Raw genomic sequence first — 27,277 nt, forward strand, 5'->3', positions numbered from 1 at the left:
GTACGGTACATACCAAGTTGAATTGAATTGAATGAGCCTCGGCCGAGTGAGCGACTGGCTCTCTCCCCCGTCGGCTTCTGAATGCCTGGCTACTCTTCTTCCCCCGGATCTCCTGGTGCTTAAAGATCTAACTGTTCCTACCTTTAAACTCCTCTTCTTCCTAGTTGTCGTAAATCTAACTTATTTCTCTTCCCTCCCTCCCATTCATCGTCTGGTTTTTACTTCCTCATCTCTCTCTCTCCCTCTCCTCTACATCTTCCTTTCACACGATGGCAGCCGCCCCTAGAGTAATTGTTGTCGGCGGTGGACGTGAGTTGATCTTCACCGCCAGGAAACAGCTTTCCCCGCATTGCTGACCATTGCCTCGTCTCTCAGTGTCCGGGCTTAGTGCCGCCCACACCGTCTACCTGAACGGTGGAAATGTTCTCGTTCTAGACAAGCAGGGTATGTTTACAATCTGCTGCTCCCGGCGATAATGGCCGTCGCATCATTATTGTTCGTATCATAGTCTGGAAACTGACCCGAGACAGCCTTCTTCGGTGGCAACTCCACCAAGGCCACTTCCGGCATTAACGGCGCCCTGACGCGCACCCAGGTCGACTTGGGCATCGCCGACAGCGTCAAACAATTTTACGATGATACCCTCAAATCTGCTAGAGATAAGGCTCGTCCCGAGCTGATCAAGGTCCTCACATACAAGTCCGCTGCTGCCGTCGAGTGGTTGCAGGATGTTTTCAACCTCGATCTCACCCTTGTTTCCCGGCTAGGGTACGTATTGCGCCCTCGATAGTTAAAATAGCTTTATCGCGCAACCCATGCTAACTCGCGCAGCGGTCACTCCCAGCCCCGTACGCATCGTGGCCACGATGCCAAGTTCCCTGGAATGGCCATCACATACGCCCTCATGCAACGGTTAGAAGAGCTCACCGAGGCTGAGCCCGACCGTGTCCAGATCATCAAGAAGGCTCGTGTGACCTCCATCAACAAGTCCGGAAACAACGTGACGGGAGTGACCTATGAGTACAATGGCGAGACGCATACTGCTGACGGTGTGGTCGTTCTGGCCACTGGTGGTTACGCTGCTGACTTCGGCGATGGCTCTCTCCTGAAGCAGCACCGCCCCGACACCTTCGGCCTGTCCAGCACCAACGGCACTCACGCCACTGGTGATGGTCAGAAGATGCTGATGGAGATCGGTGCCAACGGCATCGACATGGATAAGGTTCAGGTGCACCCCACGGGTCTCGTCGACCCCAAGGACCCGACCGCCAAGTTCAAGTTCCTGGCTGCTGAAGCCCTGCGTGGTGAGGGCGGTCTCCTCCTCAACTCCGAGGGCCAGCGGTTCTCGGATGAACTGGGTCACCGTGACTATGTTTCGGGACAGATGTGGAAGGAGAAGGAGAAGGGCAAGTGGCCCATCCGCCTCATCCTCAACAGCAAGGCATCCAATGTCCTGGACTTCCACACTCGCCACTACTCCGGCCGTGGTCTGATGAAGAAGATGACCGGCAAGGAGCTTGCCAAGGAGATCGGGTGCGGCGAGGCAGCCCTCAAGAAGACTTTCGACGACTACAACCAGATCGCCGAGGGCAAGAAGAAGGACCCTTGGGGCAAGCGTTTCTTCCACAACCTGCCCTTCAGCATCGATGACACCTTCCACGTGGCTCTGATGGAGCCTGTTCTGCACTTCACCATGGGTGGTATTGAGATCAACGAGCACGCCCAGGTTCTCAACTCCGAGAAGCAAGCCTTCGACGGCCTCTACGCCTGTGGTGAGTTGGCTGGTGGTGTTCACGGTGCCAACCGTCTGGGTGGTTCTTCTCTGCTGGGTTGTGTCGTGTACGGTCGCGTTGCGGGTGACAGCGCCAGCCAGTACCTCTTCCAGAAGCTGCTTTCCGGCGGTGCCTCCACGGCCGCCCAACGTCTGGGTCAGATCTCCCTGCACATCGACCCATCCACTCCCGGCAAGATCTCCGTTGAATGGGGCGGCTCCGGCGCCCCTGGTGGCCAGATCGCCGCCGGTGCTGGAACCCCAGCTGCCGCGGCCCAGGGCGCCAAGTCGGCTGCCACCCCTGCCGGTGCCGCTGAGACAGCCAAGCCTAAGGAGCCCGCCAAGTTCAGCATTCCCGAGAAGGAATACTCGATGGAGGAGATCGCCAAGCACAACAAGAAGGACGACCTGTGGATTGTCGTCAAGGGTGTCGTCTTGGACGTGACCAACTGGCTCGATGAGCACCCGGGTGGAGCTAACGCTCTCTTCAACTTCATGGGCCGCGATGCCACAGAAGGTATGTCTTGCACGACTTTTTTTTTTTTTTCCGTCTGCAGAATATATATACTGACTTCAATTCTCTAATTACAGAGTTCGCCATGCTCCACGACGACGAGGTCATCCCCAAGTACGCTGGTCACATCGTGATCGGCCGTGTCAAGGGCCAGACCCCTAGCCTAGAGCTGTAAAAAGATTCCGTGAAAATTAGAATCGGAGATATATACGTTGGAGAAGAGAAAGTAGCCCGCAAGATCACATACCCATTATTCCTCTCCTGTTTGTTTTGTCGAGCATGTCCATGTCCATGTCTTTGGTGATGAAATCTCTTTTCAGGACTACGCGTTTCGGTCCTTGATGTCACTAGGTTTTTTAGTATGTAAGATACAATTTCAGTCAATTGTTCTTAGACATAGCCACTAGCAGATGTTGTAAGACCTTGGTAATGATAGCAGCAGATCATGAACAGCAGCTGCAACGATCCCAGTAATAGTATCTCTCCGGGACCACGGAAGAGAGATCGGAAATGATGTATATGTGTCCTTGAACTAGGGATCCATTTATCCGGTTATTATAATACAATATACAACATGAATAAGCCGAGTCCTCGGCAAGTCCGGGTCATTGCTGCATGTGCCTCAAGATCATCTTCAGACGTCGCACGGCAGGCCCCTCCTCCGTGCTTCCGGAGGCCTTATTGGATTCCATTTCCTTAGCCGCAGCCTCTAGCGTAGGGCGGAGGTAGCCCCAGACTTCGTCCTGGTATCGGTCTTCGACACTCAGCCAGTCCGCTGCGCCCGGAAGACCGGTGAGGACGGTATCCCGCAGGGTGGCTATGTCTGAATTGCCTTCTGGTGGGAGTGTGTCTAGGAAATCGCCAATATCTGGGATCAGACTGCGGGATGTCAAATTCCTATTATTGTCATGCGAGGACGGCGCTGTAGACGATGTCGGGGGTGTGAGACGACGGAAGGACTCGATCATTTGTTTTTCTTCGGGCGTAAGTTGCATCGGTAGCAGCTCTGTTTCAACTATGTCGGCGGGCTCGTCGGCCGTGGGAGGGAATTCGGGGTCGAAGGCCCGATCTGAGAGAAGGGATACGACTGCGTCGCCGTCGGATGGGAGGAGGGATGGTTGGTCAGGTAGAGACCTTTGTTCGGATGTGACATAGTTAGTGGAATTGCTGGAGAGCAAGTCTGTTGCTGTCTCTCTTTCTTTTCCTTTTCCTTTGCCAGTGGATTCGTTCGCGTTTAGACCTGCAATGAAGCTGTCATTGTTTCCGCCCAAGGATTCCGCGCCGTAACTATGCTGGAATTCATCTTCCGAGAGTGGAGGGAGCTGGAATCCTCCCTGCTGCGCGGTAGATGAAGAGCGAAACGTTTCAGCAGTGGCATGTAGTGAGGAATTCCCAGTCGAGGGAGAGGCAGAAGTAGTAGAGCTTTCTGTGTATTGCTGGGCTGCTGCTAGCGCCGAGTGTGACGATGAGGGCCCGGCCTTACCGCTGCCAGCCAGCAGTTGAGCGGAATCTGCAGACGAGCCAGGGGCGGAAAAAACATTCTTTGCAAGGCCCGAAGCTGAGTTTTGGATTCGAGTAGCTAGAGAAGGGCTTTCCGGGCGTTCATTGGTACCTTGGGAGGAATTGGCCTCGTTGCGGTGTGGATTTGCGACCTTGTCGTCACTGCCCCGCTTCTTCTCGTCGGACATGGTCAATCGCGGGCGGGGAGAGATATATACCAGGTCGCGAACAACAGAGAAAAATGCGAACGAATTCGAAAGAAATGTCAGCTTGATCAGAAAGAAAGAAAGATAAGAGATGCTAATTTTTCTCGTCGATTTCCGGGGCGATAATGATTAGTGTTCGGCCCAAGGGAGTCGGGATCAGTAGGAAGGCGTGCATGTGAAGAGCCTCAGGCCAGAAAAGGCCCGGGAGTCCTGAGAATCCAGGCAACGCGGCACCATGAAGCTGCGACGGCTTCGTTGGAGACTAAATCCAGTAAGAAGAATGAGTGGCAGAGGCGGAGCTGAGGATGGTTAATTCCTCAATGTGAAGATATTCTCGCATTTCCGGCTCCCGTGTATATAGTTAGAGCCAGATTCCACTATCAGTAAGCCCCTCAATCCTTTGTCGGCCTCAATAATAGTTGGTAGTATATTATCTTGCGAGGCGAGCTTCATGCCGGATCAACAACAAGGCAACCGCCAAAATTCTTGTGCCTGAAGAGAGGGAGACCAGGGAAATTTCTAGACTTGATTGATTGTCGGGTGCCTTTCATCCCAGAAGAAGACCCATCGCGGAGAAGAGTGGCATGCATCTCCATACAATAACTGCACAGTTGCAATGGAGGGGACAGTGGTTGATGTCAGCGCCCGGCAGAGTTAGTTCAACTAAGTTGGGTTGATGCTGCGTGTGGTCCCCACCACCGATTGAACGGGTCTTGCCAAACCACCGCCTCACCTCAACCACCACCACATCGTTCTTCTCCTCCACCAACTTCTCCTCCATCTCGCTCCATCATCGTCATCCTCTTCCCTCCCACACTTACCCGCCTCGACTAACTCTTTCCCCTCTCCCCCCTCCCTCTCTCCCCCTTCTTTCTACCCTTTCAAACCGACCGTCGTCTGTTAGTACGGCTGGTCTGTGCTTGTCCTTGGGTTTTCCCATTATTATTAGACACTAACACAAACACCCACACTATTAAATCCTCAAGAGAGAAGGGTGTCTCTTCCCGACTTCAAAGTTAAAAACAAAAAGACCAAAAACAAAACCCCTCTCTCCCACCCCACCACTCAATCAACTCTCCTCTTCTTCTATCCTGATCAGCTCCTGGCTGTCAATCATTCGTCTTCTCCAGCCTGCAAGTGACTCAGCCCGGTTCTCCGCCTCTCACGTTGCTGTCGGACGTTGCGGCCTTGCTTCCTTCCTCCTCCCCCTCTCCGCCTCTGCCATTCCCTAGTCGGATATTCCAGACCTTCCTTGTTTCCACTTGGGGCTCACTCCGATCTCGAATCCTCGTCGCCTGTCCGTCATTCCCACCGCTGCCCCTCCTCTTGTCGCTTTGGACGGAATTAGACAGTCGTGTGAAAAAAAAAGTTCTCCAGCTCGATTCTTCGCAGCACGAGATCGCTATCTGCAGACCCCGCCTTAGCCGTCGCAAACGAGGTTCTCGATTTGCGGCTCCTAGACCCTTTCTTTCTTGGTCGCTGATAGACAAACCCGACAAAGGGTGATTGCAAAAGAAAATGGTAGACAGGGAACCAGGTACCCCTACCTGGAAGTTCACCCAGTGAGTAGACTCCCTTGCATATTTGTGCCGCAGTAATGCTAGTCTTTACGGTGGATGCGCCGGCTTTGGATCTTTTGTTGTGATTTCTTCTATATTCGGGCTCGGATCGGGTTGGTGTCGGCATATAGTTTGGGGACTTTGATATTCGCCTGTTCTTGAGAAAATTACATGTCCGCACTATCCGATCCTTGCTAATGATTATATAGATGTTTTGGTGACAAGGGAGATGTGGAAGATATCACGGAAGGTATGTCTAACGCCTCTCATTCCCGTATTTCGAGCATCCGCTCTACAACCCCGCACCATACTCCTTTTAGAGCCGACTAACACTGCTCGCTCGCTCGCTCGCTAGCGGATATCATTTCAACCGTCGAATTCGACCACACCGGAAATTACCTAGCTACAGGTGACAAGGGAGGACGAGTGGTGTTATTCGAGAGAAACGAAACGGTAGCAATGCCCTCGCCTTCTCTATGTCCTCAGGACAGACGGTTCTAACAGTCTGTCAGAAAAAAACCTGCGAATATAAATTCCACACCGAATTCCAATCGCACGAGCCGGAGTTTGACTACCTAAAATCTTTGGAGATCGAAGAGAAGATCAACAAGATCAAGTGGTGCAGACGGCAAAATGCCTCCCACTTCCTCCTCTCGACCAACGATAAGACGATAAAGCTTTGGAAAGTCTTTGACAAGTCTTTGAAGGTTGTCGCAGAGAACAACCTCTCGAGTGAGCTGACTCCTGCGGGTGTCGGTGGTGGAGGGGCTCCCCGTGCGCCCCGTGTATCGTTCAAAGATCCTTCGATGCTGAAGCTGCCCCGCATGACACATCATGACACTGTCGTAGCGGCGGTACCGCGGCGGACGTACGCCAACGCGCATGCATACCACATCAACAGCATCTCCGTCAATAGTGACGGTGAGACGTTTATTAGCAGCGACGATCTCCGGATCAACCTCTGGAACCTTAATATCCAGGATCAGAGCTTCAACATTGTGGACATCAAACCTGCGAACATGGAGGAGCTTACGGAAGTCATCACGGCTGCAGAGTTCCATCCGCAAAGTTGCAACTGGTTCATGTACGCCAGTTCCAAGGGCACAATCAAGCTTGCCGACATGCGGCAGCGAGCATTGTGCGATGAACATTCCAAGCGTATGTCATAAGCTGCACTCATCCCTTTTACCTGCAGGAAACCCTCTGCTGACATTGTTTCGTTTAAATAGTCTTCGAGCAAGAAGAGGATGCCTCCTCCCGTTCCTTCTTTTCAGAAATTATATCATCCATTTCCGACGTTCGATTCTCACACGACGGTCGCTACATTGTGTCGAGAGACTACTTGACCGTTAAGATCTGGGATGTCAATATGGAAAAGCAACCCGTCAAGACGATCCCCATCCACGAGCACCTGCGACCGCGTCTGTGCGACACATATGAGAATGACAGCATTTTCGACAAGTTCGAGGTTGTTTTCTCGGGCGACGCAGAGAATGTGATGACTGGAAGTTACAACAACAACTTCATGATCTACCCCACGGACCCTAGCAAGGAGACGGAGATCGTACTGCAGGCGGATAAGTCTGCTTTCAAGGCGAAGAAGGTTGGCGTCCCAACGCCGATGAACAAGGGTGCGAACGGAAAGAAGAATGGGTCCCGAGCCGGCAGCCCCGTTGGCGTGGGCGGGCGCATGAAGAAGGAGACCGATGCGGATCAAATCGACTTTAACAAGAAGATCCTGCACATGAGCTGGCATCCTTATGAGGATAGCATTGCCATTGCTGCTACAAATAACGTACGTTTGCCCCGTCTTCGGATACTATGCGGACATTATGCTGACCCCGATGCGTGCACAGCTGTTTGTCTTTTCTGCGTTGTAAGTATGTGACAAAGTGGCCATAATCTTTAATGGACAAACATGTCATTATGTGATTAAAGATGAGACAGGTATAAGACAATTAAGGTTTCCTAGCAGCAATCGCAAATCCAAAATTAAGTTGCCAGTTCCGGTTAAGCATCCAATTCTTGTGCTGTTCCTGTTGGAGTTGGTTGTGAAGTCCTTCGTCGTCTCTCCGTTTCTCTTTTAGCCCATATTCTTTTTCCTCTATTCTCTCCATTCTTGGACGAGATGTCCGTTCTATTCTGTCTGCTTTAAGGAACATTGTGATGATGAGTGATCGTTTTGGGGAGGCGTTTAGTGGGAACTTGATATAGAGAAAGACAACGTGGAGCTCGCAGAAGATATCTTGTCCATTTCGCTGCCCGACGCCTGTGGAACTAATATGCCGCTATGATGAGGCCGTGGTCTCTGCTACCTATTGGGGAGGTGTCGGGCAACTCGACTGCTTATGGCGTGATGAATCCACATTCGGTGCCAGCGGAGCAAGACTTCAATGGCCTGGAATCGATGGTAATACCTTAGTGCCCCTGAGTAGATACTGAATCTATGGGAAGTTTGAAATTGATTATGAGTAGTAGTAGTAGTAGTAGTAGCGTTTATTTATTACATATTCATAGTACTCGTAGGAAGATTCACTACTGGGGATATAATCGATGTAGGCCTAGTATAATTGTCTTGGAATCACTACTAGTAATCTGATAAGTAGTAGTATCGAACGTGTTGGGTATTTACTACGACTGTCTACTGCAGCTGAGACGGTGATCGTAGTATATAGTGAGTGAGACCGATGCCAAGTATGTAGGCGAAAAACCGGAGACAACCCCAAGAATCAAAAATTTCCACACAAGTTACACAAAACATGTCTTGCATATAAAGTATGGTTCATATCGGACCTATTTGCAGTAAAGCATACCTGATGCGGAGTAAAAATCTACAGCTCACTTTCACTAAGCAGGAACTAAGGTTCAACTCGGACCGTCTCCAAATTTGTGTTACTGAGAGTTAAGACTAAAGAGAGACAGACACCATCAGTCAATGACGTCGGGGCCACACCCACGGGGATGTGTCACTGTCGGGCCAATCAGCTTGCAGTGACTGTCGCGACCGGAAAATCATGAACCCGAGGGGCGGCACTATTGACTGGAAAGGGGTTAGTGCCATCAAAGGCCTCTCCGCCTTCTGTCGGGAGACCATCCGTGATCGATTGCGCGCAAACCATCATCACCTACTGGATCTGCTGCTCGCTGGCTCTTCACCTTTTGTTCCGCTTTCCTATTTCTTCCTCTACCTCGGACCCTACTTATCCCCCCCTGCTGATCGTTGTTTTGTGGCTCCCTGCGTCTCTTCTACTCGTCTGCTATTGGCAGAATCTCTAGCACAGTGATGTCGCTGTGAAATCCAGCTCGAGGAAGAGATACCCCAAGCCGTGTGTAGAGGAACCACAGTGCGAGACCCTCATCCGCAGGCTCACTACCTTGTTTCATCTTTGACCTGCAGTTGCCTAGTGCTCTGAGCAGGTATCAGTACTGTCAACATTCTATTCATGTGCCACAGACCATGAACTCTTCTGGCAATGATAACTGGCACCCCGGTGGCCCGCCAGCGCACCCGGGGATGGATCAGATGAACCAGGGACCTCGTCCTCTGGGCTCCTTCAGGTATGTCCCTACCGACTCCTTCCACTTTGCGTCTTGTGCCGAATAACAGATGACTGACTGGCGTCTCTTGCGCGATTTAGCCAAAACCCACCGCCTCAGCAAGGCCCGTCTTCGCAGCCCACGGGACCGGTTTTGCCCCCTCCAGCTGGTTAGGATCTTCACCTTCCTCCTGCTTTGTCTCGCGCTATGGCTTGCAGAGCATTCCCAGACATTTGGCTGACCCCTGCGCTGCTGTTAGGTCCCTACCATCCTGCGAATCAACCCGGCGGACACTCTCTTCCCGGACTGGCGGAGCTGAGCCAGGGTCATGCTGGCCCGCATCAGCCTCCCGCGTACGGCCAACACCCTGCGGCTCCTGGTCATAATGCTGGTCACTCGCTCCCGGGTATCGGGCAAGCCATGCAACATCCCTCGCCCCAGTCCATCAACCGGGAACGCGAGCGGGACTCCAGAGAACGCGAGCTGATGGAGAGACAGCGCCAGGAGGAAATGGCCCACAGAGAGCGCGAACAACGTGAACGCGAACAGATTGAGAGACAGCAGCTGGAGCGACAACGTGAACAGCAGCACCACCCTGTCCAGAGCCACACTGGGTCAATCCCTATCCATCAGCCGGTGGCCTCAAAAGTGCCAAACTCCATCCACGGCCCCAATGGTCTGCTGTCGAACCTTGGGTCCAACCCGGCAAATGGCCCGCAGGGGTCTATGCCTACGCCTGGAGGACCCGGCGGCATCTACGGCCCACAGATGCAGCACGGTGAGGGTACACCCCGGTCATACATGCAACATCCAGGTGGACCGCCAGGCCAGCCCATGATGGCATTTAATGGCTCTGGCCCTCAGATCCCGGGCAACGTAGCAGCACTAGCCCAGGGCCAGCAGCCAATCTTGAACGTGAGTTACAGCACGCCGCATGGAAAGATGCTCCACGTCCCGAAACCGTGGCTTACAATTCGTTCCCAGGATGCACTTAGTTATTTAGACCAAGTGAAGGTTCGCTTTGTTGACCAACCTGATGTGTACAACCGATTCTTGGATATCATGAAAGACTTCAAGAGCCAGGCGTAAGCGTTATACCGCCCTGGGAACCGTGCTTGACTAACTGGGCAGCAGGATTGATACTCCCGGAGTCATCCAACGCGTTTCTACTCTTTTCAATGGACATCCCGCTCTCATCCAAGGGTTCAACACGTTCTTGCCTCCTGGCTATCGGATCGAGTGTGGCACAGAGGACAATCCAGATGCGATTCGAGTGACCACGCCTTCGGGTACCAACACCTTGAGCATGCCTCGTGCTAGACATTCACTGGATTCTTCTGGGGAGCTTGGTCCATCTGGTGGCATGGGCCCTCACGGACGTGCTGAATACTATGATCAGTCTCGACCTGGGTGGCAACAGCCCCAGCCTCAGCAGCAGCAAGGCAATCTACCAGGATCATACTCTCCTGGCTCCCGCATGATGGGGCCCGGTATGTTCGGACAGCAAGGTGGTCAGGGCCAAGCTCAAGAGCACCACTTTGATTATCCAACTCAGCAAGAGCAGCAAGCTGCAGCGGGAGCGGCCGCTATGGCTCATCAGCAGGATCAGCGAGGAGTTTCCCAGCTTCAAGGTGCTGCCTCTGCTGCTTCTGCGGGTCTCACGCGTCCCTCTCTGTTGCAGGTATCAGCAGCGTCTCAACAGGGTCCTAGCTTGACACAGCCTATGAACAATCTGGCGGGGGTGGGCACCGGGATGCTCCAAGGCTCACAAGATTTGACCAAGCGTGGACCGGTGGAATTCAATCACGCGATTAGTTATGTCAACAAGATCAAGGTGAGTACAGATATCTTCCCAATCTTACCCTATAAGTAGCTGACATGAACGTTCTTGGATAGAACCGCTTTGCAAGTGCTCCTGAGATTTACAAACAGTTCCTTGAGATACTACAGACGTATCAGCGCGAGTCCAAACCAATCGGGGATGTCTACGCCCAGGTTACTCAGCTTTTCAATACGGCTCCGGATTTGCTGGAAGACTTCAAGCAATTCCTTCCTGAATCCGCGGCACACGCAAAGCAGCAAGCCGCAGCTCGCCAGGCAGAGGAAGCAGCTCCCATGAGTAATGTCCGTGGTGAGCCGAGCTATCCCAACGCCAATGCTCTTCCTTCTCAGACTCCGAACCGCGACGTGAAAATGCCTCCACTGGGCCAGTTCAATGTCAAAGACTCTGCAAAGGATGGCAAGAAACGTCGGAATGGGCCAGGCGCCCCATCGTCCATGGGTTCTTCGATGTCTGGTCCCTCGGCTGCGGATGCAGCGCGCATGGGAGACATGCAGGCTAGGACCTCAGCTCTCCAAGTTGGTAATGCCAACAAGAGGGCTAAAGTCCATCATACGAAGCCTTCCCAGGCAGAGGTTCCCGCTGTTTCTCCCACACTCGTACCGGCTTTGCCAGAACCGATTCAGCCGACTTTCTCCTTGACACCCACTCAGGAGGAATTTGCTTTCTTTGACCGGGTCAAGAAGTATATCGGCAACAAGCAGACGTTCAGCGAGTTCCTCAAACTCTGCAATCTGTATTCTACAGACCTTATCGATCGCCATGTTCTCGTGAAAAGGGCAGCTAGCTACATTGGCTCCAACCCGGAACTGATGGCTTGGTTCAAGCGTTTCATGCATGTCGATGAGCCAGAAGACAAGATCATTGATGTCAAAGCGAAACAAGACTCTGGACTGGTCAATTTGTCTCATTGCCGGTCTCTCGGGCCTAGTTATCGTTTGTTACCGAAGCGTGAGCGCCAGAAGCCTTGCAGTGGTCGTGATCAACTGTGCTACAGTGTTCTCAATGATGAATGGGCTTCCCACCCCACGTGGGCGTCGGAAGACTCTGGATTCGTTGCCCACCGTAAGAACCAGTTTGAGGATGCTCTGCATCGCATCGAAGAGGACAGGCATGACTATGACCACCATATTGAGGCGTGCACGCGCACGATTCAGCTTATCGAGCCGATTGTACAGCAATTCCTTGTTATGTCTGAAGCCGAGTGTGCTGCGTTCAAGCTCCCGCCTGGCCTCGGTGGACAGAGCGAGGCAATCTACCAGCGGGTAATCAAAAAGATATATGACAGACAGCGCGGAGAGAAGATCATCAAGGAAATGTTCGAGCGACCAACCCATGTTCTGCCCATCGTTCTTTTCCGACTTAAGCAGAAGTGTGAAGAGTGGAAAGCCAGTCAGGTAAGGCAAAAGTGAATCTTTTCTGATCCTAGTGGATAGTGCTGACCTTGATATAGCGTGAATGGGATAAAATTTGGCGCGAGCAGATGCAGAAGGCCTACTGGCGTAGTCTGGACCACCAGGCGATTGCCAGCAAACAAGTTGACAAGAAGTTGTTTGTGGCGAAGCATATCCATACCGAAATCCAGAACAAGTTCGAGGAGGCTCGGAATCTGCGCAAGAGTGGGTATCAGACCGCCAAGCATCAGTTCGAGTTCACCTTTGATGATCCGGCTGTCATCATTGATGCCACGCATTTGCTACTTACTTTCATTGACCGTAATTCTGCTGGGTTTGGCGCCGACCCGCAGAAGGTCATGACCTTCATCAAGGACTTCGTTCCCGTGTTCTTCGGCATGGACCGTGACACCTTCCACGTGTACATGAATGAACTCTCGAGTGGCGCGTCTCCGATAGATGAAGGTGACGATGAGAGTCTGGCCGCCGAGGAGTCTTCAACACCGCGCAGTCGCAAGGGCATCAATGGCAAGAAGATTGACCTGCTCCGCGATGTCCTCGAACGTCGTAGCGAGAAGGTACGTCGTGGTGACAAGGAAAGCAGTACGCCGGCCAGTCGCGATGGCACCCCGGATGCTGTTCTGATCCCATCGACGCCGGTGCCTGATCCGACAGAGCCGTTTGATGTGGCCGAGCTGAAGTGGATGGAGCACCCTGGGCAGGGCAACTTCAACCAACAGCGGGAATACAACCTGAACGAGACGTATGAGAAGAAGGCCCACCACTTGTATGCCAACCTGAACATCTACTGCTTCTTCCGCACATTCGAGGTCCTCTATTCGCGGCTGCTGCGCATCAAGCTGCACGAAAAGGATGCCCATGACGATGTTCGTCGTGCGCTGGTGAGCAAGCCGGCGCAGGAGCTCAATCTCATCGACAAATATCCTACGGAGTTTTTCTACGACTGTGATCCCAAGGCGAACCTGTACCAGCAGATCGTGCGCATGTGCGAAGAGGTCATCAAGGGGGATATGGAACCTTCTCACTTGGAAGAGACCCTTCGTCGCTATTATTTGCGGAGTGGGTATCAACTGTACAACCTGGAGAAGATGTTTGCCGGGATCTCCAAGTTTGCCGGGGCGATCTTCAACGGGGACTCCAAAGACCGCAGCTCGGATATCATGAACCTCTTCTTCAAGGAGCGGGACAAGGAGGAGACCACTCACAACCAGGAGATTCAGTACCGCAAGCAAGTGGAGCGGCTGGTCAAGGACGGTGACATTTATCGCATTTCCTACGTAAGTGCTTCTATCTTGGGATATTTGACCTGCTATCTAACCAGAGCTCTAGAACCCCACCACCAAGAAGACGACGTTGCAGCTGTTGACGCCCGAGGATGCCACACTGGAGAATGAGGAGCTGAGCCAAGAGGCGCGCTGGTCCTACTATGTCTCTGCGTACACGATGCGGGATCCGACCGAGGGGGTGCCGTTCTCTCAAATGCGCATGCCTTTCCTGAAGCGCAACCTGCCGGCCAAGCTGGAGCAGGAAGAAGAGTACAACCGCTATTACCGACCGCTGGTGCACCAGGACGGGCTGATCATCCGGATCTGCGCCAACAGTTATCACATTCTGTACGAGCCCGGCAGCTACGACTGGTGGTGGCGGCCGACCGCGCCGGCGGAGGAATCGGCGGAGGAGGTAGCCAAGGAGGAGGCGGCCGTGAAGGAGCGACGTCGGGACCGGTTCACGGAGAAGTTTGTCAATAACCCGCACTGGGCGCATGGCCTCAGCAAGGATCAAGTGGACGAGTCAAACCAGCGATTCCGGTCATGGATCAAGGGCTCTGAAGGCGAGAATGCTGCTGCTGCTGGTGCCGCCCCGGCTGAAGTCACGGAAACCGAGTCTAAGAATGACAAGGAAGATACCGAGATGCCTGACGTCGAGGAGTCCGCGGCGGAGTCGAAAGAGCAATGAGCGGTGCTTTTGAATCGAACAGCGCATGTCTGCAGCGCACGGCCAAGTCAGCTTCTCCGGGGGTCACTTGCGCCGCGCGCCTCCTTCACACTGCACCAAGTGTATGACGAATACAGAGGACCTCCTCACTACATAAACGGTACATAGTGTCTCTACGGTTGCACGAATGGGAATTTCTGCTTGTTGGAAAAACGAATCCGCCTGATGGATGGCGAGGGATGCGACCGGTCTGTGGACTGGAGCGTACGCCTCGCGACCGGCAGGGGGAAACTTGTCTGGCGTGGGGTCGGGGGGATTGTGATTCTGGGACGGGGTCAACTTGGGATGTTTTTCTTTTTATTCCTCCTATTTTTTGCTGAGATTTCAAATTCTTCTTCACTGTGTATGTGTAACTAGGACTATGGGAGTTGTTGATCAACCGATATTGATGTTTCGATTGGATTTATAAGTGGAGCCGAAACTGGAGAGTAGTTATTGATTAGGCGTTAGTAATGGACGGATGCTCGCTGGAAAGCGGCAGCAGAGCAGCAGAGCAAAGCACAGCAGATCAGGTCCATCCAGTCCAGATTTGCCCAGCTTCCGTGTGGCCGAAGAGGAGATAACCGATACGGGCCGAGACTAGTCCGTCGGCGCATTCCTGGACGAAGTTCGGTGCTGTCTGATTCTTCTCAGTGGAAGCGCATTCATCGCAATGCATTGTAAAGGAAGTTGCATATTTCGATACTGAATCATTCGTATATGTCAATAGAATCATCAACTGTTCGGAGAGAACAAGTAACGGTTGAGTTCAAGGTGACGTGGGAGAGGCAACGCTGGACGAGGCAGAAGTCTGTTTGGCCGAGAGTTTGCCGGCGTGACGTCAGCATGAATGGAAAGGGATGCCTTCAAGATGCAGCCAGTGACACCAGATGAAAAAATCCAGCTGGAACCCACCGTCAACTGAGACAGGACACTGTCAGACCCATTGATCGCACGGTAGAAGAGTTTGCGACTCAGTTCCAGCACCATTGACTCCTCATTCCCCAGAGGAAAGTGGTTCAGCAGCTGGAAGACCTTAAATACACGCAGCTGGATGCAGCTTGTCTAGACTGGTCCGACCTCAGCATCGGAGTAATATACACCCTCCTGCATGCACCTGCTGCAGCGCTGGTTGATCGACAGCCACTCAGCAGTCGGCTATCCCCATCGATCCCCCATAGTCCAGCTCCTTATCCCCGAAGACGCGTTGCTGCTCGTCTCGTCTGGACCGGGGTAGTGGAACGTGGCGGGGGTTCCGTACCGTATTTCTACCTCACGACGACCCTCAGTCGTTCTTCTGCTTCTCTTCATTCCCCAGTTTTTTTTCTCCCTCTTAATCTCCTCTCTCCCTCTCATTTCATCCCTCTTTCCCTCTCTCCACTCTTCTTCCTCTCTCTCCTGATCAGCCTGTCCTCCCTTCTCTCCTCGTCCCTCTACCTCCCTCACAATGGCTGCTTCTGCTCTCTTAAGGAGCCGTGTTCGCCGGCCTTCCTACCTAAACCGGTTGGCCAAGGCTGAAGATCTCATCGACTTCTTCCCCAATGGATCGTATATCGGCTGGTCCGGATTCACGGGGGTTGGTTATCCCAAGTAGGTGCCCCGATGGTCCCGTGTGGCAGCCAGAGGCTAATTAGACTGTTCCCGTTCATAGGAAAGTTCCAACGGCGCTGGCCGATCACGTTGAGAAGAACAAGTTGGAGGGAAAACTAAAATACACCCTGTTCGTCGGCGCCTCGTCCGGCGCGGAAACAGAGAACCGCTGGGCGAAATTGAACATGATCGACCGCCGGAGCCCTCACCAGGTCGGCAAGGAGATTGCCAAGGGAATCAACAATGGACAGATCAACTTCTTCGACAAGCATCTGAGCATGTTCCCGTCGGATTTGGTCTATGTAAGTCTCCGGATGCTTCTATTGTGGATGGCGACTAATGGTGATGAGTAGGGCTGGTACACCATGAATAAGCCGAAGAACCGCTTGGATGTCGCGGTTATTGAGGCATCGGCCATCACGGAGGACGGTGGCATCATCCCCGGTGCTTCCGTGGGTGCATCTCCGGAGCTGATCCAGATGGCCGATAAGATCATCATCGAGGTCAATACTGCTAGTCCGTCGTTTGAGGGTCTGCATGACATTGTCATGTCCGACAAGCCCCCCTTGCGCAAGCCCTACCTGATCATGCAGCCGGAGGACCGGATCGGTACTCCTCACATCCCGGTTGACCCGGAGAAGGTCGTGGCCATCGTGGAGTCCGACTACCCGGATCAGACGCAGCCCAACGCTCCCGAGGATGCGGGCTCGCAGGCCATTGCTAGCAACCTGATCGAGTTCCTGAAGCACGAGGTCAAGCACGGCCGGCTGCCTCAAAATCTGCTGCCCATCCAGTCCGGCATTGGAAACATTGCCAACGCGGTGATTGGCGGTCTGAGCAAGGGTGGTGCCGACTTTACCAACCTCAAGGTGTGGACGGAGGTGCTCCAGGATTCGTTCCTGGATCTGTTCGACAGCGGCAACCTGGACTTTGCCACGGCCACCTCCATCCGCTTCTCTCCGGATGGCTTCAAGCGCTTCTACGACAACTGGGAGCGCTACGCCGGGAAGCTGCTCCTGCGCCCGCAGCAGGTCTCCAACTCGCCCGAGATCATCCGTCGCTTGGGCTGCATCGGCATGAACACTCCGGTGGAGGTGGACATTTACGCCCACGCCAACAGCACCTGTGTCATGGGCTCTCGCATGCTGAACGGATTGGGTGGATCGGCCGACTTCCTGCGCAGCTCCAAGTACAGTATCATGCACACTCCTAGTACCCGGCCCAGCAAGACCGACCCGACCGGTGTCAGCTGCATTGTGCCGATGTGTACCCATGTTGACCAGACCGAGCACGATCTGGACGTGGTTGTGACTGAGCAGGTAAATACTCTGATTTTGCAATGTTTATACCCAATACTGATGAATCTAGGGTCTGGCCGACGTACGTGGTCTCGCTCCCCGTGAGCGTGCCCGGGTGATCATCGACAAGTGCTCTCACCCTGACTACAAGCCTATTCTGCAGGACTACATGGACCGGGCGGAGTTTGAGTGCCTGAAGAAGGGTATGGGCCATGAGCCTCACCTGCTGTTCCAGGCATTCAAGATGCACCAGAACTTGCAGGAGAAGGGCACGATGAAGATTACCAGCTGGGAGTGAGCTAAAGGAAGAGTAGAGATATGATTTATGTACAGGGTCTATTTCGCTGGCTTGGAGTAGTGTACAGTTATAATGCAGAATACATTATCTGAATAATAGTCAATGAGTCCATATTCCTCCATCATGCAAGCTCAAAGATGTCAAGTATGAAGCAGCATGCTGCAACTGTACCACCCACTTACCCTACTTGTAACAGCATATGGAGCAGTCTATAACTCCTTATCTTCAGTGGATATGCTGCCATCTGACTGAGCTAGCTTGACATTATCCGGATGTCTACCTGCTGGAGAGCTATTACTAATGAACCATGCAATAACTATACGAAGTAAGACGAATAGCACGCCATTAATCATCACATTGAAGCAAGCAATATCTCCGCCAGCCTTATCTCCGCCGGCACCAATCTTAACCCCAGCCCAGTTAACCCCATACTATCGGACTTAACGGACAAAACCATCCGAACCAGATGCAGCTTCATAATACACCTCCATTTTCTATACTATATAATCAGCAAGCATCCTTGCTAATCACTATCAAACTGACATCTTACCCAAAGAAACTTACTACTACACACTAAACCCACAATCAAAAGATCAATCATCAACATGTCCCAAACAAATAACTTCATCTCCATCAACAAACTCACCCACACCCGTGTCCTCCTCATCGGCGGCACCTCGGGCATCGGCTTCACCGTCGCCCGCGCGGCCCTCGAACACGGCGCCAACATCATCCTCTCGAGCTCCAATCCAGAGAGGGTCTCCTCCGCCATCACCCGCCTGCAACAACTCTACCCAGACCCATCTTTCACCTCCCGAATAGCCGGGAAGGCATATGACCTGAGTGATACATCTACCCTGGAAGCGAATGTCATCTCGCTACTTGAATTCGCTACCTCCCCTACCCTCTTCAACACCACCACACCCACCGAAGGTGATAGCAACAAGGAGAAGGATGGAAAAATCCTGCTAAACCACATAATCTACACCTCCGGCACGCGACCCGCACGCCACCCTCTAACCTCATCCAACACGGCCCTCACACCGCAGACCTACACAGCCAGCGAAACACTCCGTGTCCTCGCCCCATTGATGCTAGGCAAACATGCCAAATCCTACGTAGTGGATGAACATACCTCGTCGTTGACGTTCACATCGGGAGTCTTATCCGCGAAGCCACTAGCCGGGACAACGCTGGGGGCGATGGCGGGTAGTGCGCTGGAAGGGTTGGTGAGAGGGTTGGCGGTGGAGTTGGCACCCATCAGGGCGAATGTGGTGGCGCCGGGGGCGGTGGAGACGGAGATTTTTGATACGATTGGGACGAAGGAGGAGAAGGAGGTCATCGTGGAGATGTTTCGAAGGGGCACGGTGTTGGGGAGGATTGGGAAGCCGGAGGATGTCGCCGAGGCGTATTTGTGGTGTATGAAGGATGGGTTTGTTACGGGGGTGAGGGTGGGGAGTGATGGGGGGGCTTTACTTAAGTCTTAGTGTATATAGTATGTAGTATATACTATATAGTGGTGTGTGTGTGTTTGGGGATGGTGGTATAGGTAGGGGATTGATAGTAAGTACTACGGACTAGTTTGATCTATAAGTGATATATATTTAGTGTACATTCATTTAACATCTCATAGAGTATCAAAAGTTAAACAACGTTCACAATAGTATATATGCAGATGCACAAACTACAACATAATCAGAAGTGCTTGAAAGATCACTAATTCATAAATACTCTAACGCTATACCCATATCCCAAACACCAAGCACAAAACAATACATCATGACCCATCAAAGTATCTCTACTTAATCAGTAGGAGGCTTATACGATCCCCCAATGAACCTACATAATCATCTGTTAGCAACTACAATCACAAAGTATCAAGTATCGATCGATAATAGAAAAAGACTCACCGACTAAACAAACTCCCCAAAAACCCCTGACTCTCCGCAGTACTGCGCTTCGCCCAGCCCGAATCAACATTATAGTTCTTGGTGTCTTGGAGGCCGGCGAAGAGGCCGCGGCCTGCTGTGTTGTGCTGTACCAATATATTAGTATTGAGCTGGAAAGAGGGATAGATATAAAAGGATAGAAGGATAGGAGAGAAGGGTAGACTTACATGTTTAGGTGGATTCTTCACCCAGAGATCAGCTCCAAAGTCATTTTGGAGACGGGCGGTGGAGGTGGTTGATTTCATTTTGGGATTTGCTTGAATAGGATCAAAGTAGTTTGATGGTGAGATGGTTGTTTCTGGGTTCCTGTAACCTTTTCAGATTTGATTGCGAGTGTTGTTTGAATGATATAGAATGCTAGTAGTATCTCGTTAATTGTATACAAGCTATATATACACCACAACCATGACTATATTATAGAAACAATAACGGCATCAATCGGAACCCAACTACCGTCCACTCTCCTAAACAAAGGATTCTATCGCACCATGTTCCTATACTAACTCAGGCATCTCTCCTTCCGAATCACCTCACCTCTTCTCACCACCCCGTCGGAATAGTTGTATGGGTGTATCCGGGGTAAACTATCACGTGTAAGGTGCAAATGACTCGGAAGACCCGAGCGATGGAATATGGTAGATTTAATGGTATCCTTGGTAGCCAATGAAATATGAATGATTTGTAGAATTTTTCTTAGTGGAAGGATGATATGGATTTGTGGTGGGTGTGGTTGGGGGGTGGCATGATCCCGGTGTATAGTTGTTAGTGTATAGTTGGTGGTAACATGATCGGGTGGTGAGATGCGGCGCAGTAAACAGATGGTGGTACGATCTTCTGGTTCAACTACGTAATGTTGGGAGATAAGATTTGGGTTCATTGTTTGGCGGGTAAATTATTCACCTGCCACATCACTATTTGCTTAGACAGCTTAGTATATTTGCTTTGGATATTATGTCTGTTTCTTGTTATTTTGTATCTATTATCTTTTATTTACTGCCTATGTCTTCGGTACATCGTATATATTATTGTCTTACAACATTATGTGTGAGTTCTATAGGCTGCTGTTGAATCCACCTACAAATCAGGATTATTGACATACCTTTGACGACAAGGATCGTGGCACTCAGCGTAGTTAGAGCATATAGTGAACAGTTCCAGCTGTTATGCAGCATTACAGCGAACTATGAAGTAAGTTGCAGATGAAGAATTCTTCGTGGTAACAGAAGTCATAACTGCGGTATTCAGCCAACACTCAGCACCGAGCCATGCTCAGCGTTTGTACACTGTAAACTCCAGGACCAGAAATACGACATATGCAACAAGGAGGACAAATCCGGCAGCGCGACCAAGTCCGAGAAACACCACCGCCGAGAAAAATAATGAAGACAACCAGACCGTAACCAAGTCGAACAGGATAATCGTATCGGACTGGTCGACAGGGATCCCGGCTACAGCAACAACACCCACACAGAGCGTCAGCAAGAATATATTGCTGCCAGCCGTCGTAGCGACCACAATACCGCCCTGCCCGCGAGAGCCACTGAGAACAGCAATCAACTTCTCTGGCAGGGTCGTGGCGAATGCGACCACAGTGAGTCCAAAGACGGTGCCGGACAAATGGAGTGTATCCGCGATGGACCCTGCGCTATGGGCGAGGATATACCCCGACAGAGAAAGTGCTAGTAGGCCGTAAACCAGCTGGCAGATATGATAATACAGTGGCCGTAGTGGTCTCTTGTCATCATTTTCAGGCGTATCCGCACTGTCCAAAAGAGGAGAACGTTCTGAAGCTGACGGCAAGTCACGTCCTCGCGATCGTTCAGGACGCGAGTTCGCTATTTCATCGTCACTGTCACTGTCACTTTCACTGTCAGATAGCTGAGGCGCCTCGGTGATGCCTCTATAGATCGCGTAACCGATGGAGGCAAGATAGAGAACAAAGATGGCGATGAGTATCCCGCCACTAATGCGATTCAGCTGATGGAAGTATGCCAATGCGACAAAGAGTGTGGTGACGAAGAGCAATAGCGCGGAATACATTTTCGCACTTCTATCGAACTCCATCCCCTCGGGTTGACAGAGGAGACCGAGCGAAAAAGCGCCCAGGATGTTGGATATCGTCGATCCCATGACATTGCCCAGGGCCAAGGGGCTGCGACGTTGTAGGAGAGCAGCGACAACGACGGCGAGCTTCGATACTTGTTAGCACAGGCATGAATAGTAAGGCATAATAATCACCTCTTCATATTCAGCTCCTGCGGTCAAGAGGGCAATCAGAGTCGGTGAAATGCCCAACCGCCGTCCGACGATGACCGTATGGTCAATGAATTTGTCTGCGCCATAGTCAAGGACTGCAACCCCGGCAATCAATGTCGCTATGTTGAAACAAAGGGTATCCCAGTTCATGATGACTGGCCGCGTTTAAGCAGCCGAGTTGTACTCTTGGTTGCTACTGCCTGTGACATTATCCGGAACCACAGCTTTGTTCCAACAGCTGTATGCTGCTGACATAATGTGCTTAGCTAACTATTTGTACGGAGTACATATGATGCCAAGGCGGCACTGGAGGGAAAGACATAAGATTGTCAGGCACAGCTTAAAGTCGCTCCAGCTAATTGTCGCATTGTTGAATAGAATATCTATGGAGTATATAAGGTTAGGTGAATATATGTGCTTTTCTCGGCTGACTGAACTGTGTGGGTTGAAGTTCTGTTACTGAGGAGCTGTCGGGAGTTGATGTCGGGCACTGTGTCACTTCGCGGCCGGTCGGCATCAGCCATATGGTTTTGAACCATGAGTGACGGCGTCCTCATGTAGGGGATATCAGTCCTTGATCAGGAATTTCAACTGTCCTTGTTAGTCACGTCAATTTTGACTCTGAAGAATGTGAGGTTGTGTAAGTGTGGGTGCCAACCTGACACATTCCTCGGAACGGTCAGCCCAACTCAACTGCTACAACAGCTCTACGGAGTAGATGTCTGGCAGACACATAACCAGCTACTAGCTACACAACCAACTCCCCCAATACTCTACTCCGTACTCTGCAAAGGCATCGGTAATATCCGAATCTTCCAGAACCCGTCAGCACTACGAATCATCCGCCCCAAACCATACACACAGCTTAAGTATACCCTCAGGGTCTGACCCCCAAATTCAGGGGTATCGAGACGACCATCATGTCTCACACTTCGAAGCGACTATTGAAAATTAGCCAAAATCATCCAAGACAAAACCCCATCACTTCAGCTTTGGGCTTTCAGCCTTCAGCCTTCCAAAATCAGCGCTGTCAACGACTCGCTCTCAGATAGGCTCAAGCCAAGCCTGGTCAGGGGCAAATCGGTCCGCAGTGGAGGAGAGACTGCACTGACGGGTCGAGACCGGGCGGCGATGATCAATTGCTATGGTTATGTGGTTTTTGGAGAGAAGAGTTTGGTGAGATAATTTTTAAAGATCAATAGTTTAGTTGATATGTGTCGAGATGCTCGCGTCGTACTTATTTATTCCAGGGATCTTGGATCCGGGGTAAGTTGAGGAGTAACTAGATGGTCAGGGGTCTGCTGTGTGAGGCTGTGAGCACGAGGGGCGGTTACGATGGCCGCCACTGACAGACTCTGACTCGTGTAGAAATTGCACTGAATAGGACGGTATAGTCCAGCCAAGACATCAGCTGGCCAGACTCGTCTCGGTTCTCGGCATTGTTGGAGACATCGAGAGACATCTCCACCAGAGGAACAATTCTTCTGAAGTTATGAACACTGAAAGAAATGAATTGATCTGATCGGCGTGCGTTGCTAGGACGGTGGATGAGAAGTGAATCACGATGGATCAGCGAGGTAGATGATAGTTCGCGAAGTGAATCCATGGGTTTATTGTCAATTATTGACTCAGAGATGATGCGGAGGAATTGAACCTTGCGCCTTGTCGTTACTCGTTCAACTCAATAACTGTTGGACGGAGATGATTATGATTATGATTACTATGGATAGTATCCCAGTAAGCAGGCTGCCAGACAGTAATTTCCCAAGGCACTAGCCGGATCGTAGCCGAACTGTGGCTGTCAGGCTGTTTCTATTCTTATGAATTCGCCTCTTTGCTCATTGCTGGCTGCACTGCTATTTGCCTCTGTCTGCTTGTTTCATCCAGCCTTTCAGGACCCCGTACCTGGAAATAACGCTCCCCTATCCACCGTGCAGAGGCTGAGCCCAACCATGGGACGGCCTCCTGGGCCATCCATTATTGCGCCCGAATAATGGTCATTTCTGGCGGTGTTGCCCACTCGTCGCTAATCCGGACAGTAGTGGAGCCCCGGAAATTAAGGTGGTGGCAGTAGCCAATCACTGCCCGCAAAGTCAGACAGTGGAGGCAGCCACTGTACCTGATCGGGCAAAGCCATAACACTCTCCTGCAGGCTGAGTGGACCCCAGACTTTCCCAGTGTTCCTTGCAGCCTCTTCCTTTTCACTTTCATCTCACTTTCATTTTACTCGTGTGCTGTTGCCACTGTGCTCGTTACCTAGATGGTTGTGACTGCTCTAGCTAATCATTATTGTTGTGTGCGATATCTGAATTCCCGAGGTGATATACACAGCAACTCAAGTCTCTTAGATATGGCGCTTTCATCAAGGTCAGTCAACTCAAGAACACGCAATGTGATCAGGAGTTGGTCTACGTAGGAGTCCTCCGTATTGCAATAGAGTTTTCTTCCATCACCGGAAAATCTTAATCCAAATCATCCATGCTCGGGGTCATTTTCTCAGTCGAGCCAGTAGACAGGTCGGTTTATGTCCTCGTCCAGTCTCCTCAGGGTCAGATCCAGGGCCATCGACCCGGCAAAGAAGCCAGACCCTGAATGGATGTCACGCTGGCAGCCAAACTCACTAACGGTCACCGTACCACCGCAATTAGGAACAAACCACTCCTAACTAACTGCCTCGAACAAAAAGCATCAGTGAAATCTGAAACCCCAAGAGGGAATGGACGACGTGCGACTCCACCAGCTATCCGAGCCGTGCGGACAATCCAGTCCAATAGCGGCCAGTGGGTGCCTGGCCATCCCATCCACTCCCGCCCCCTTTTGTTTTCTTTGGTGATTTTGCTCGGCTTGGGGGCTTTTTCCCTGCTGGGCCAGAACTGCCTCTTTTCCCTTCTTCTTTGCGCACTCGTCTTTCCTTTTTCTCCCTCCCTCTCTCCCCTCTTTTTTTTTCCTTCTCTCGGGTTTGTTTTGCAGATCGTCCGTTTCTTTCTCCTCCCAGCGAAAGATATCAAAAAGAGGCCGGCGTGCCCTTTTTCACCCACTCCCTTCCTCCCTCCCCCCCGTTCTCTTCTCACTCTGCAAATTTGACCACCGCTTCACTCTTTCAGCGGGCATTCATTGCGATTGAATTTGTTCCCGAATCCCCTCCTTGATATCACCCTCCCCTCTGTCAACATGAAGGGTGCTTTCCTTGCCACCGCGGCTGCCCTCGCCGGTACCGCTCTGGCTGATGGCGCTCACATGCGTCGCCATGGTCACGACTCGTTCCACCACCGTCGTGCCGTTCAGGCTCAGGCTGAGCCCGAGGAGAGTTGCGGTTGCACCACCGAGGTCATCACCATCTGGGGAACCCCTACCCGTGAGTCAATCCTTATCCCCGCATTAGCATTAGATGGCTACAGAAGATCTGCTTCAAATGCCATTCTCCTATGGACGATGAACTGACCCAAATAGTCGTGCCCGCTGCTGTTCCTACCACTGTGACCTCCGACGTCGTCACCACCCTCCACTCCACCAGCTACACCACCGTTACCGTTGTCGCTACCCCCGGCGAGTCTACTGCCCCGGCTGAGGCTGCTACCACCGCCGAGGGTGCTGGTGCTACTGGCGGTGCTGCTGGCAACGCTTCCCCTAGCGAGTCCTCCCCCGCTGGTGGTGCCACTGGCGGTGCTACCGGTGGTGCTGCCGGTGCTGCTTCGGGCACTTCCACCCCCGAAGGTGTCGCTGCCACCGGTGCTGCTGGCGGCAATGTCGGCCAGGTCTCCTCTACTCCTGTCGCTGCTGCTACCACCTCCAGCCAGGCTGTTGTCCCCACCCCGGAGACCACCACCTTCTCCTCGACTGGTGTCTACACCATCCCCGCTGCCACCGTGACCGTCTCTGAGACCACCTCCGTCGTCGCGGGCACCACCACCTCCCTGGCCAGCGGTACGCAGACCTACGGTGGTGTCACCACTGTCGTCGAGACCTCGACCACCGTCACCTGCCCCTACGCCACCGTGTCTCCCTCTGGCTCCACCGTCACCAGCATCATCCAGACCACCACCTACGTCTGCCCCGAGGCTGGTACCTACACCATTGCTCCCACCACCACCTACGTTCCCTCCAACACCGTTGTGACCTACCCCACCGTCTCCACCGTCACCCCCGGCACCTACACCCACTCTGCTATCACTGTGACCGCCACCGTGACCGACTACACCTACACTTGCCCCTTCGCCAATGCCAACGAGCCCACCAGCACCCCTGCTGCCGCTACCACTAGCGCTGTTGCTGTGACCACCGCTCCGGCTGTTGCTGTGACCACCTCCGCCCCGGCTACCACGACCGCTGTCCCTGCCACTTCCTCCGTCCAGTCCAGCACCGTGGTCAGCTCCAGCGCCGCCGCCAGCTCTGGCGTCAGCGCCAGCGGCAACAGCATGGGTATGACCTACACCCCCTACAGCAACTCGGGCGGTTGCAAGTCCCAGGCTACCGTCGAGTCGGACATTGAGACCATTGCCAATAAGGGCTTCACCCACATCCGTCTCTACTCCACTGACTGCAGCACCCTCGAATACGTCGGTACCGCGGCCAGCAAGTACGGCCTCAAGTTGATCCTCGGTGTCTACATCTCCAGCACCGGCACCTCGGGTGCTCAGGACCAGGTTACTGCCATCACCGAGTGGGGTGAGTGGTCCATGGTTTCCCTCATCGTCGTCGGTAACGAGGCCATCTCCTCCGGATACGCCACCGCTAGCGAGCTCGCCTCCTTCATCACCTCCTGCAAGTCCAGCTTCGAGGCTGCCGGCTACACTGGCCAGATCACCACCACGGAGCCCATCGACATCTGGCAGGAATACGGCAGCAGCAACCTGTGCTCTGTCGTCGATATCCTTGGTGCCAACATCCACCCCTTCTTCAACTCTGAGACCACCGCCGACGAGGCCGGTACCTTCGCCGCCTCCGAGGTTGCCCTCCTGAAGAAGATCTGTTCCGGCCTGGATGTCATCAACTTGGAGACTGGCTGGCCGAGCAAGGGTAACGCCAACGGTGCTGCCGTTCCCGGTACCACCCAGCAGGCCGCCGCCATCAAGGGCATCCGCGAGTCCGTTGGTGAGCTGTCCGTCTTCTTCTCCTACGCCAACGACTTGTGGAAGGACCCCGGCGAGTACGACGTTGAGCAGTACTGGGGTTGCATTGACCAGTTCTAAGCGCGGTCACATGTTGAATTGAATTGTCTATAGTTTCCTGATACATTTTTTTTTTCTTCTCTTTGCTTCCCAAACCTGCTTGGAGTTGTTGTATAATCCGGTATCTGTCGTCTCGGGTACATTTTATCACGACAGGACTTGGTTTATCTTTTTCCCCTTCTCCGTACAGATGAAAGTTTTCATATAGTAGATATAACCTTTTTGTTGTCTGTTTCCTTCATATACTCTTATCTATGTGTCTACTGACCGGGTTTGCGTCCTTGAGTTTTCTTTGTTAGTATGTATAGGCTAATTTAACGGCTTACGATGGATATCTATTCTGTAGCAACTCTAATCCCTACGAGCTGTACACCAAGATTGAAGCATACCCTGATGCACTCT

The 27,277-nt window shown here is 52.3% G+C and overlaps 9 protein-coding genes across 9 annotated transcripts; 6 read left to right on the forward strand and 3 right to left on the reverse strand.

The window, feature by feature from the left end:
* Positions 1-682: 682 nt before the first annotated feature.
* On the forward strand, positions 683-2,792 carry osm1 (putative fumarate reductase Osm1). The gene is made up of 2 exons (XM_067624920.1): positions 683-2,288; positions 2,363-2,792. The coding sequence occupies exons 1-2, from the start codon at positions 884-886 to the stop codon at positions 2,458-2,460; spliced, it is 1,503 nt and encodes a 500-aa protein (XP_067478945.1). The 5' UTR covers positions 683-883; the 3' UTR covers positions 2,461-2,792.
* ASPBRDRAFT_574651 (uncharacterized protein) lies at positions 2,591-4,256 on the reverse strand. The gene has a single exon (XM_067627748.1). The coding sequence runs from the start codon at positions 3,971-3,973 to the stop codon at positions 2,891-2,893; it is 1,083 nt and encodes a 360-aa protein (XP_067478946.1). The 5' UTR covers positions 3,974-4,256; the 3' UTR covers positions 2,591-2,890.
* An 885-nt stretch (positions 4,257-5,141) lies between these two features.
* ASPBRDRAFT_574647 (protein phosphatase 2A regulatory subunit CDC55) lies at positions 5,142-7,469 on the forward strand. The gene is made up of 6 exons (XM_067627746.1): positions 5,142-5,553; positions 5,760-5,800; positions 5,906-6,003; positions 6,063-6,708; positions 6,780-7,345; positions 7,407-7,469. The coding sequence occupies exons 1-6, from the start codon at positions 5,510-5,512 to the stop codon at positions 7,428-7,430; spliced, it is 1,419 nt and encodes a 472-aa protein (XP_067478947.1). The 5' UTR covers positions 5,142-5,509; the 3' UTR covers positions 7,431-7,469.
* A 1,538-nt stretch (positions 7,470-9,007) lies between these two features.
* Positions 9,008-14,298, forward strand: ASPBRDRAFT_125251 (transcriptional regulator SIN3; the record flags this gene model as incomplete). The annotated part of the gene is made up of 7 exons (XM_067617772.1): positions 9,008-9,108; positions 9,189-9,256; positions 9,347-10,172; positions 10,222-10,921; positions 10,984-12,324; positions 12,381-13,619; positions 13,672-14,298. The coding sequence occupies 7 exons, from the start codon at positions 9,008-9,010 to the stop codon at positions 14,296-14,298; spliced, it is 4,902 nt and encodes a 1,633-aa protein (XP_067478948.1).
* Positions 14,299-15,763: 1,465 nt separating this feature from the next.
* Positions 15,764-17,502, forward strand: coaT (acetyl-CoA hydrolase ACH1; the record flags this gene model as incomplete). The annotated part of the gene is made up of 4 exons (XM_067617797.1): positions 15,764-15,906; positions 15,968-16,208; positions 16,260-17,225; positions 17,275-17,502. 4 exons carry the CDS (start codon positions 15,764-15,766, stop codon positions 17,500-17,502), a joined length of 1,578 nt encoding a protein of 525 aa, XP_067478949.1.
* Positions 17,503-18,107: 605 nt separating this feature from the next.
* Positions 18,108-18,989, forward strand: ASPBRDRAFT_30105 (oxidoreductase, short chain dehydrogenase/reductase family; the record flags this gene model as incomplete). Its single annotated transcript, XM_067622732.1, has 1 exon — positions 18,108-18,989. The coding sequence occupies one exon, from the start codon at positions 18,108-18,110 to the stop codon at positions 18,987-18,989; it is 882 nt and encodes a 293-aa protein (XP_067478950.1).
* An 83-nt stretch (positions 18,990-19,072) lies between these two features.
* ASPBRDRAFT_152268 (uncharacterized protein) lies at positions 19,073-20,103 on the reverse strand. Its single transcript, XM_067619341.1, has 3 exons — positions 19,619-20,103; positions 19,413-19,537; positions 19,073-19,341 (listed from the first exon to the last, which is right to left on the reverse strand). The coding sequence occupies exons 1-3, from the start codon at positions 19,694-19,696 to the stop codon at positions 19,305-19,307; spliced, it is 240 nt and encodes a 79-aa protein (XP_067478951.1). The 5' UTR covers positions 19,697-20,103; the 3' UTR covers positions 19,073-19,304.
* Positions 20,104-20,563: 460 nt separating this feature from the next.
* Positions 20,564-22,015, reverse strand: ASPBRDRAFT_43084 (sodium:calcium antiporter). Its single transcript, XM_067624921.1, has 2 exons — positions 21,690-22,015; positions 20,564-21,641 (listed from the first exon to the last, which is right to left on the reverse strand). Exons 1-2 carry the CDS (start codon positions 21,855-21,857, stop codon positions 20,721-20,723), a joined length of 1,089 nt encoding a protein of 362 aa, XP_067478952.1. The 5' UTR covers positions 21,858-22,015; the 3' UTR covers positions 20,564-20,720.
* A 2,863-nt stretch (positions 22,016-24,878) lies between these two features.
* Positions 24,879-26,896, forward strand: btgE (putative cell wall glucanase (Scw11); the record flags this gene model as incomplete). Its single annotated transcript, XM_067617743.1, has 2 exons — positions 24,879-25,062; positions 25,158-26,896. 2 exons carry the CDS (start codon positions 24,879-24,881, stop codon positions 26,894-26,896), a joined length of 1,923 nt encoding a protein of 640 aa, XP_067478953.1.
* Between the last annotated feature and the right edge of the window lie 381 nt (positions 26,897-27,277).

This window comes from Aspergillus brasiliensis, assembly GCF_001889945.1.
Source record: "Aspergillus brasiliensis CBS 101740 unplaced genomic scaffold ASPBRscaffold_6, whole genome shotgun sequence".
In the NCBI taxonomy this organism is placed as follows: Eukaryota; Fungi; Ascomycota; class Eurotiomycetes; order Eurotiales; family Aspergillaceae; genus Aspergillus; species Aspergillus brasiliensis.

Bases quoted from the DNA above. Each gene is read 5' to 3' on its own strand.
- ASPBRDRAFT_43084 (XM_067624921.1), bottom strand. From the start codon at position 21,857: ATGAACTGGGATACCCTTTGTTTCAACATAGCGACATTGATTGCCGGG. The intron at 21,642-21,689 runs GTGATTATTATG...CAAGTATCGAAG, and splicing joins CAGGAGCTGAATATGAAGAG to CTCGCCGTCGTTGTCGCTGC.
- ASPBRDRAFT_152268 (XM_067619341.1), bottom strand. From the start codon at position 19,696: ATGAAATCAACCACCTCCACCGCCCGTCTCCAAAATGACTTTGGAGCT. The intron at 19,538-19,618 runs GTAAGTCTACCC...ATATTGGTACAG, and splicing joins TGAAGAATCCACCTAAACAT to CACAACACAGCAGGCCGCGG. The intron at 19,342-19,412 runs GTGAGTCTTTTT...ATGATTATGTAG, and splicing joins TTGGGGAGTTTGTTTAGTCG to GTTCATTGGGGGATCGTATA.
- osm1 (XM_067624920.1), top strand. From the start codon at position 884: ATGGCCATCACATACGCCCTCATGCAACGGTTAGAAGAGCTCACCGAG. The intron at 2,289-2,362 runs GTATGTCTTGCA...CTCTAATTACAG, and splicing joins GGGCCGCGATGCCACAGAAG to AGTTCGCCATGCTCCACGAC.
- ASPBRDRAFT_574651 (XM_067627748.1), bottom strand. From the start codon at position 3,973: ATGTCCGACGAGAAGAAGCGGGGCAGTGACGACAAGGTCGCAAATCCA.
- ASPBRDRAFT_574647 (XM_067627746.1), top strand. From the start codon at position 5,510: ATGGTAGACAGGGAACCAGGTACCCCTACCTGGAAGTTCACCCA. The intron at 5,554-5,759 runs GTGAGTAGACTC...ATGATTATATAG, and splicing joins CCTACCTGGAAGTTCACCCA to ATGTTTTGGTGACAAGGGAG. The intron at 7,346-7,406 runs GTACGTTTGCCC...ATGCGTGCACAG, and splicing joins CCATTGCTGCTACAAATAAC to CTGTTTGTCTTTTCTGCGTT.